We start from the raw sequence: 9,877 nt of genomic DNA on the forward strand, positions 1-9,877 counted from the left end.
TGACCCTCTAACTCTAGCACTCTCTATTCTAATTATATTTTTTATTATTTAAAAAAAACTTGCCTCTTTTAGACTTGCACTATTTATTTACTAACTGCTTGTTTTCTTTAAAAAAAAAATGAACACTTGCTTCTCTAATCTTTTTTGCATTCTATCTATTTGTTTTCTTTTTATTTATTATACAATTATAATTCTTACTTTCTGACTTCTGATTAACAAAAGCAAAAAAAGGCCTCTAACACTAGCTTGCTCTATTCTTTTTCTATTAACTTTGTAAGTTTTTATTATATGATTTAAAAAAAAACTTGCTACGTGTACTGTGTTAAGCTAACTGAGACTAGTTATAGCACTTGTATATCATTGCTCTCTGTTTGATTTTGATTGCTTCCATTGTCCTCACTTGTAAGTCGCTTTGGATAAAAGCGTCTGCTAAATGTCTAAATGTAAATGTGATATTATTTGTTCCAAAGGGTACTTAAGTACTTGATGACTTTTAGAATAATGTGTATTTTTCATTCAGTAGACTCATTTTGACTTGCAAATGATGAATACAATATAATGAACACAAGTGATTCATTAGTGAGATACAGTAAAGTCCAAAAAGTTGGCTTAGAAAAGTAAAAGCAGTAGGAGATACAGTATGGTGCAACAAAACAACAGTAAACAGTAGAGTAGTAATAGGTAAAAAAAAAAAGCAACAGTAAACAGTAGAGTAGTATAGCATTTATTATTATTTTTAGTAAGGAGGCTTTTTGTAACATCAATACATGGAAACATTTATTTATCTGCATTCAAGGACAAATTGATCATGCACAGCCAACTGAAATGCTTTATTAACTAAATATTAAGGAAGGAGAGAGAAAGCAAAAACTTTCTAAATATATTCTACATACTTAAATTTAAAAAAACATTTATTTCCTGCCACTTCCACTTTACATAAAGATCATGCATAATCATGCAGAGTGTGTTTTTAATTGTGAATGATTTGCAAGCTGAAAATATAATATGATTACGATCTTATAATATGATATTAAAATCTAAATACAGGAACAAAGTCAGCACTTTTTCTAACTCCCATAAATCATACACTTAGTATGTTTTGGATTGACAGGGTTTTTCAAAATCTCAGTATCAGTTGTCTTCTGTTAATGCAGATACTCCTGCAAACACTACCTTTATCCATAATGTTTCTTGTTCAGTTGATGTTTGTTTCAGTGAACATGCTTTGTTTGTTGATTAAAACAATAAATGTTATGCTTTGGATACTAACAATATTATAATCTAAATTGAGCTCTCATAACTATTACATGCTGGACAGCAAAGATTAAATCTTAACTATGGTAGTATTTTTGTACGTAGCAAGGTTGTAAAATACATATTGGTAAAATCTCTCAGAAGTATGATGCTTCTTCTTCTTCAGTGAATCCAGTTTGAACAACCTCTTGAATTCTCTTGATTTGTTCTGGAGGAGCAGCAGGTAGAATGGCAAGCAATTCTCGATCAATCCTTTCTAGTCTTGCAGTGCTCTTCCGGTCATACTCCTCTTTATTCTGCAGGACAAGCATTAAAATGCCTTTCTGTGCCTCGTCACAGCCGTTCTGGAGCAGTATTCGCTCGTGCTCAAATTCTGGTTTACTTTTATCCATGGCCATCAGTTTGCCCAGTGAACTGACACGGTCCATCAGGTACTTGCTGGAAACATCTGTGTATGTTCCAGAGATCATATGGACCAGACTAGCGATGTTACAGGCTTGGAAGGCTTGAGTGTAGAGCAGATCTTTTGAGAAGAGTTTTGCATTATAGGAGAGGGCTTGTGTTTTCTCTGATGTGGAGACAAAGTTTTTGAGAGTTTTGCTCAGGCTGGTTTTCACAATGTTGGAAACCATCTGAAAGAAGTGAACCATCTTCTCCCACTGCTCCTTCACTCTCCCCATGGCATCCATTCCTTTAACCAGCATCTCTATGGTAGTATTGAAGTCGATCTTTTTCAGATCACAATTTCTCATAGAGACCAGGATTTCAGTTAGTTCCATCTGGTTCTTCTCTAGGTTCTCCACACACTTCTCATAGGTCTCTCTTGACTTGTCCAGCTGAGCTCGGCTCTGCTCTATCTTGTACCGTGCATTCTCCGTGGCCTTCTGAGAAGCACTCATGTTCTCTGACTTGTTTTGTTCTTTAAACATCATTGGTGGTGTTGGAGAAATGGCTGGAGAATTAGTGATATCTTTGCTTTTGCAATCAAAAATATGAGCTGACTTGATCAGATCCAAGACCTCTTGTATTATTTTAGTACTTTTGTCTTTGTCACATTTGCCATCTGGTGCATATTTTGCTAGCTGGCTGCATATTTCCATGCCATCTTTGCATAACGTCTTAGCTTGCTTCTTTGCAGGGCAGCTAGGGATTTCCTTTAAATTATCAGTGATTCTTTTGAAATATCCATTTATGCAATCACTTTTTGTACATTTGTTCTTCTGATCATACAGATTTGTCCAGTCAATGTCATCATCCTCACTATCCACATTCATCAGCTGCTGGATATTCTGGACACATGTTAAAATTTCAGCAGACTTACTATATGCATTTATTTCAGCAATCACATCTCTTGTGCCTTCCTGATCTCTAATGTAGTTCAAAGTATCAGCCATCTTTGTTGTTGCAGAACACATGTTTCTCACTGGGTGAGTAATAACAGATGCCACTCCATTAATCAGGCCTGTGACAGTCTGTGTTATTCCACCCACAATATCCATGCCAATCATTTCCCATCCACTAGGGAGAGAATCCAGAGCTTCCTTGTAGCTCTCATGAGCCTGATCCAGTTCCTTCTCCATGGCTCTCATTGCCTTCTCAGTCCTTTTATTGATCTCTAGAGCGGTCTTCTCCCTCAGTTTACTCTCTTCCAGCTTCTTCTTGACTGCTTCCAACTCTTCCCCATAAAAGTGCTCTGCATTCACACACGCTTCTAGCAGCTCTTGGATGATTTTGATGACATCAGTGAAACGCTTTTCAGTTGCATCAGACAACCTCAGACATTCATCTGCAATGACTCTGATATTGTCTAGCTGATCAGGAAGATGTGCTTTGACAACTTCATCATCGCCTTGGAACAGAATCTTCACAGCTGTCTTCATGTAATTTGGAACTTGGCCAGTATGGAGGCGAATCTGATCCATGCTTGTATGGGCCTCATTAAATGCCCACCAACCCGAGTTACACACTTGCATGAGGCAAGCGCGAAAGGAATCAGGGTATCTGATGAATTTATAACCATCTTTAGGGGGATTTTTATTGATAGAGAAATCTGTTGAGGAAGAGATGAAAACCAGCTCTCCCAGGATGGCTATGGACAGAGGTGCTGGAGTCAGATACTCTTCCCAGTTGGCATAAGGCTGCATCATAAGTTTGGTTTCATTCCTCATGTCCTCAGCAGTGGTAAGGCTTTGAATAGATTTTGAAATTGCAGAATCCATGATTTTCCTGTTCCTGCGTGCTCAAAGCCAAGACAAAATTAGAAAAGAATTATACAAATCTAAAAAATTTTCTATTTCTATAAAACCTGAGAAATAAAATCTTCAGAAATGTTCACTTTTATCAGTCTGCTCAAGCATTTTGCCAAATAATGTGCACTTTCAAAATAGGCCAAAAATATAAGAATGTGTTTTCAGTGGTCTTTCAAAACTTGCTTTGCTTGAGAAAACATAAAATATTTAGCTTTTTTTTGTGATTTTCAGTAATCTAGATCTGAAAACAACAGCACATTTTTCAATGACTGCTCTTGGCTAGAGAAAAAGATCGTTTATGATTAAAAAACATCAATGAGTAGATAATGTTATAATGGTGGAGACAATTCAATGTGCTCTATGGAGAGGTCCTACTTTATATATATTAAAAAAAAGTTATACAAATTTAAAGAAGTGTGCATAGATTTAATAGGCTTTTATCTCCTTTATTTTAGATAGGTCTCCATATATTTATTTATTTGACAATACATTTTAAGGAATGATAAGGGGGAAATTATAAGAGTGAAATAACCAGACAATTACTGCAGTATACTCCTTTCAGTAATCCTAGAGAGAGCACAATCACATTAGATTAGTTCAAATATCTTTGCGATCAGAATATGCAATTAATATGAGCAATGAAAAATGTTGTCCGGAAATGGTGTCAACTTTTGCCAGCAGAACAATAACAGGTTGAAAACTAACTGTATAGATAATTTGGCATGAATTTATTTATTAACAATAAATCAGTTAACTTTAGAATAACACTAGGGCAGAAACACATTCAAAAAACAAGTTACAGTAAATACAAAAAATCTGCAGCATCTGATTATTAGCTCAGGCAGGAAAAATAGAAATAGACAAAGATCCCTACCTTTCAAAAGTGCAAATGTGTATTTCCAAATTAGTTGTGGGTCTAATTCTTCGCTTTTCTGCTAAATATTTAAACTCTAAAAACTGTAAGGTTATAATCATTTGAATTTAATTATAACAAGCTACCTACACTTCAACTTAACTGCTTTCATTATCAAATTTATATTCATTATAAAACGGCAAAATAACCAAAGTAGTTGCCTTACCCTGTCGAAATCTCAGATGCTTTAAGTTCAGGTCCGTTAACGGTCTTATGGAATGGATGAAGCTGCAGATGCTTTTATAGCCGTACAAGGAGAAACCCCCTAGTTTTCCCCAAATCCTTTGCACCAGTGCGGTTGTTGCATTACAAAGCATAAAATGTATTAAAGTGCTTCGCTGGCGAATATCCAAATAATAGCAAAACACGTGGTTTACAGTAAGCCACAAAAGCAGTTGGTCCCATTAAAACTATAGGGGATTTCTATGGTGGTAAGCTATAAAGGCATCTAATACTCCATCGCACAAATACCCCATCCTCATGAATGACGAAGCTTAGTCTACGTTGGACAAGAAAGAAACAGAGAGATAAAGCATGTGTATCTCTTTCAGGTACGTTTGCAATTATGAAAATGTATCTTACTCTTGAAATGTTCTAATCCAACTGTCATGTCGTTTCATATCACATCTTATGTTTGTTATGTTTTGCGTTAACTCGCACCATAATAATTTGATTTGTTTTTACAATGTAGACAAAGGAATGCTTTGTTTAAAGTACTAAAAACCTGTTGTTATAAACCTGACAAACTTTTAGAAAGAGGATTTGCATTTTAGGTCATCTCTTACTCAGGTACTGGATGTTTAGGTTTTAAAGGGGTCATATGATGCTTTTTTAAAGATCATTATTTGGTGTAACAGAATGTTGACATGCTTTAATGTTCAAAAAACACATTATTTTTAAAATACTGTACATTATTGTAGGTCCTCTATGCCCCGCCTCTCTCAAACGCTTCATTTTCTACAAAGTCCCTCCTTCCGACAAGTGCAGTCTGCTCTGATTGGCCAGCTGACCCAGTGCATCGTGATTGGCCGAACACCGTTGGAAATGTAAGGCCACTTACCATAATCGCGAGCTTCATCTTTCAAAATAAATGTAAAGACAGAGCCTGAAAGGGGAACAGAGTCGCGTGACAGATACGGTGATGAAGCTGCATGTGTTTGTGATGTGATGTGACTCCCCCGCGCGCGCACACACACGATGCGCAAAACTCCGCATTTGAACAGTCAATAGCAAATACTTAAACTAATAACAAAACAGTAGCTGATTCAGAAGCGCCAGATTGTCATAGCAAAGTCAGAATGACCTCCTCTCCTAGGTTCATGAAATGGTCGTCCATAAAATGCATTGCTGTTCTGTTGTAAGTAATCTTAAAGATTCCTAAATGCATCTACTTTCGGAAGGCCAAATAAAGTGCTTTTGCTTTCGCCTAGAGACACAGAGCGTCTCCCTGACATGCTGCTTCAACACTAACTGCGGTTACTGAACCCACACCTTCTTTGCGTGCACATTTGGGTGGCATTATGCAAATATTTCCACAGTGAGGTAGATATGTGGGGGCGTGTTAGAACGAGCTGTTTTAGGGGGGCGTGGCAGTGTCTTAACTTTGATAAAGAATCTCTTTGGTTTTGAGACTTTAGTCTTTGCAACTTCAAGGATCTTATCTATGCACCATTAACTTGTAACTCTCCAAAGAGAAAGGAAAACTTGAAATCGCATCATTTGACCCCTTTAAAAAGTGTAATTGAAAGTCAGAAGTAATATTTGGGTGTGCAATATATATATATATTTTGATATAGGGGTGGGCAGCATGCCTAGACCCTGCATCATTAGCTCTCAGAAACCTGGAATGCAAAAACATGCATTTTAGTTAAAGGACAAGTTAACATTATAAATTCCTGGACATCAAAAATGACTCACTCTCATGCTGTAGCCTACTGAATATGCAAGGCTGAGAGTCTCAGAATGTGAGAGGGTACATCCAAATGCAGTTTATTAACAGCAAGTATAGAAACAGGACAAGACACTAGATAACATCCAGTTGGAAACCAGAACCAAGCACATATAGGCTACCAAATGAAGGACCTTTCCGGGAACAAAAGAAACACAGCATTAAATGCACAAAGAAAAATGTGGCTTACAAGGAACAGGTGAGAACAATCAGGCAGGGGAAAAGGAAACAGAAACAAAGCACAAAATAGGACTAATGAATTACTACAAAACAAAAGAACTCAATTTATGACAGAATATTACCATTATGTGCTGATATTAAGAACAATATAATTTTAGTGTGATATTCCTAATTAATCCTTCACCAATCAGCTCATTACCTTACAACATTTTTCTGTTAAGATTCAATATTTTTTTTCCTTGAATTGGTTTTGAAGTTGTGAATTTAAAAAAAACAGTACTTAAAATTACTCCAAAATGTTTTGCTAAATAAGTCAACAGCACGGTTTAATGACACACTGTCACAACCGGGACAAAGAGGCAGACAGGCAGGAGAACGTTAAACAGAAGGTTTATTTACAGGAACTTAAGAGAGGCTTCCAACAGAAAAGAGTTCAACATAAGCAGTAAGGGAAGCAAAACACAGTCTTATCTGGGTCGGCACTCCGGTCCTGCAGCCGAGAACTGAGGATTCCAAGGGGAACAGGCAGAGTGGAAGTCGAGGAACCAGGACAGAATAGCTTGCAACCTTGAGGCCAATCGATGAGTGAATGAGGTGAGTGAGTATTTGAGGGGTGTGGTAAGTGGGTGCAGGTGTCCGTGATCAGTAATCAGGTGATTGTGAGCGGGTGTAGGAGGCTGATTCGGCTGGTGAGGCAGGGGTTTCCGTGACACACACAATATCATTCATTTTCTTTCTTTTTGTGTTTCAGTATGACAGCTGAAATGAGACTGTTTCAAATATCTACGTTTTTCTTTAATCTAGTCCCTGTTCTCAAAATATTGTTGTTAATATTTTTGACAATTTTTAAAAAATAATTTTTCTCATCTTCACACAGTGTTAAGGATTTGCAGTCTATGGAGGCAGCTGTTGAGCCTCTTAATGAGGGAATTTTCTCTCTCTGTAACATTTGCAAGTCTCTCTTTGATGCTCAAGTTGATCAAACCACTGACATGTGCTCCAATTACAAACAAACCAGGGGACATATTGAGAACACTGAGCGGTGCCTGGAAAAATCTGAGACGATAAGTAAAGAAAAACTGGGATCTTTGGATGAATGCATAGAGCGATTTACTAAAGAAAAAGGAAATTATGAGCAGCAGAAGAAGGAAAAATGTATGGCCAATGATAAATTAAATACTGAGAAGAACTCTGCTGAAGAATTGTTAAAGAATGCCAAAGCAGCTTTGGAGCAGGCAGAAAAAAATGTAGAATCAGCAAAATATGCCTTAAGAGTACATCAAGACAGGAAGAGCACAGGTGATGGGCTAGTGATTGCAGGGGCAGCACTGCTTGCATTACCATTTATTGGATGGATTTCTGGTGAGAAATCCTCTTTGATCCACTACTACCTTTTATCATCATCCTAAAGAGTACAACTAAACATCATTTGTGGCTCATGTGATTTCTTGTTTTTCCTCCAGGTTCAATCATGATCTGTGAGGGAGAACGTTTAATTAATGAGGCTTCAAGGGCTATCAGGGATGCTGAAGATGAGCTTGAAGAAAATGAGTCTAAGGTGAATGAGAACAGCAAGAAAGTGTCTAATTACCAATCCAGGATCTCTAGCATACAGAATGAGATTGAAGAGACTGATAAGGTGCTGAATAAAATTCAGAGGGAGACTGAAGAGGTGAACCAGCATCTAGAGGTCACAGCTGAATTTCAAGAAATTGTCAGGAAGGCTGTGAACGCTGTGAGTGTTCTTAGGGGTAGAGTCACTGTACTGGAGAGACAAACACAACGATTCGTCCTCTGGCAGCCTGTGATAAAGGCCATTAAGGATGTGATGAAGGCAGCTGAAAATGTTGCAGGGGATCGCCTCCTCTACAGTCAGGGTGTGTCTGGCCTCATAAATACATTGAGGGAGAAAACTGGAGAACTAGAGGCTTTATGCAACTCACCCAATAATTCTGAACAAGACAGCTATTACTGATCATCATCTAATTGTACAATGCATAAAGAAAATGCTGTACATGTGTAAGGGGGCAAGAAACAAATGACAACAAGACACTAAAAAACAAGTGGTGTTTCATATAAAAGCATGACATAGCAATGGCCAACCTCAAAAGTATTATAGTGAATCAACTGTCTTTTTCATATTGAAATGTAATGAGTGATCAGAGCTTTTAATAATAATTTATTGTTTGTGTATTATTGTAAACATTTTAATTTATTTTATGCTATTTGATTTTGTTAAAAAAAAGTTTAAATAAAAGTTTAGTTATTAACAAGTTTAGTGTGCAGTTTTACAACAAATACGTCTCTTTATGAGCTAGAAATGTACTGTATGAATATTGTTATGGATAAAGAAGTTTTTAAAATGCAATGTTTGGTAATGCGTTTGTAGTTTGATAACGGTCCACTAGTGGACGCACAAAACCTGTTGTAGATGACAAAATTGTTGTAAAGTTGCTTTAACTGCAAGTTTATCTTTGTCTGCAGTATATACCAAGTATTTTTGTTCTCACAACTACTCATTTTTGTCTTCAATCGACAGCACACAGGTGGCTCATCTGAATATGAATATGAGGACAGTAAGGGCTCGACCAAATCAGAGCAAAGCTGTGCAAGATTATGCATGATTTAAAAAAAAATAGTTTTAACATATTAGTTTTCTTTAATGTTCTTTCATGCGGTTTTTCCACACTGTATACCATGTGTTTCTGTGTTCATATTCACATCAGTATTAATGCTATTAAATGTATTTAAATACCATTATTATTATTATATAATATACAACAGCTTATACCACTACCACTAGTAATAAATAATGTCACCACCATGATAAAAGAGAAATAATGATTGAATAACGTGATGATTATCAATATTAGTAAATATTCATTTTCATGACAGGCAGTATAAAATTTCATCAAGTAAATCACAAGTGACCAGCAGATGGAGACATGCATTTGTACATAGAACATTTCTTTCGTTCATGCGATTTCAAAGGTGATCTTTTAACAGCACGTTTGTCAATTACTGTACATTTGCATTCCTAATTATATACTTTAGAGCAATATAGTGATTCTTTGAGGTCTGTTTATCCATTCCAGGGATATATGAATTGTTTTAAAATAGCACATTGTACCACATATGGCATAAAGTAAAAATATTAGTAGTAAGAATAACATTGCTGAACAAAATGAAAATAGGCTTAAAATAAGGCTGTTTTACCTCTTTGGGGTTGGGTCATCATTAGAAAATCCACCTTGGGTTTTACCCATCAAAAAGACGTTGATAAATTACCACCCTAATGCAAAAGAAAATATATTTTCTTATATATTAACAATC

At 36.4% G+C, this 9,877-nt stretch overlaps 2 protein-coding genes across 2 annotated transcripts; one reads left to right on the forward strand and one right to left on the reverse strand.

The window, feature by feature from the left end:
• Nucleotides 1–1,316: 1,316 nt before the first annotated feature.
• On the reverse strand, nt 1,317–3,473 carry LOC107577818 (uncharacterized). The gene has a single exon (XM_016263850.1). It carries the CDS (start codon nt 3,471–3,473, stop codon nt 1,392–1,394), a length of 2,082 nt encoding a protein of 693 aa, XP_016119336.1. The 3' UTR covers nt 1,317–1,391.
• A 3,070-nt stretch (nt 3,474–6,543) lies between these two features.
• Nucleotides 6,544–8,641, forward strand: LOC107577817 (uncharacterized). Its single transcript, XM_016263849.1, has 3 exons — nt 6,544–6,563; nt 7,422–7,906; nt 8,008–8,641. The coding sequence occupies exons 1-3, from the start codon at nt 6,544–6,546 to the stop codon at nt 8,517–8,519; spliced, it is 1,017 nt and encodes a 338-aa protein (XP_016119335.1). The 3' UTR covers nt 8,520–8,641.
• Nucleotides 8,642–9,877: the final 1,236 nt, after the last annotated feature.

Source organism: Sinocyclocheilus grahami, unplaced genomic scaffold, assembly GCF_001515645.1.
Source record: "Sinocyclocheilus grahami isolate Dianchi unplaced genomic scaffold, SAMN03320097.WGS_v1.1 scaffold7360.1, whole genome shotgun sequence".
Taxonomy (NCBI): Eukaryota; Metazoa; Chordata; class Actinopteri; order Cypriniformes; family Cyprinidae; genus Sinocyclocheilus; species Sinocyclocheilus grahami.

Excerpts from the sequence above, each read along its gene's own strand:
- LOC107577818 (XM_016263850.1), bottom strand. The coding sequence starts at position 3,473 with ATGGATTCTGCAATTTCAAAATCTATTCAAAGCCTTACCACTGCTGAG.
- LOC107577817 (XM_016263849.1), top strand. The coding sequence starts at position 6,544 with ATGTGGCTTACAAGGAACAG. Across the intron at positions 6,564-7,421 it reads ATGTGGCTTACAAGGAACAG|TGTTAAGGATTTGCAGTCTA; the intron begins GTGAGAACAATC and ends ATCTTCACACAG. Across the intron at positions 7,907-8,007 it reads ATTTATTGGATGGATTTCTG|GTTCAATCATGATCTGTGAG; the intron begins GTGAGAAATCCT and ends TTTTTCCTCCAG.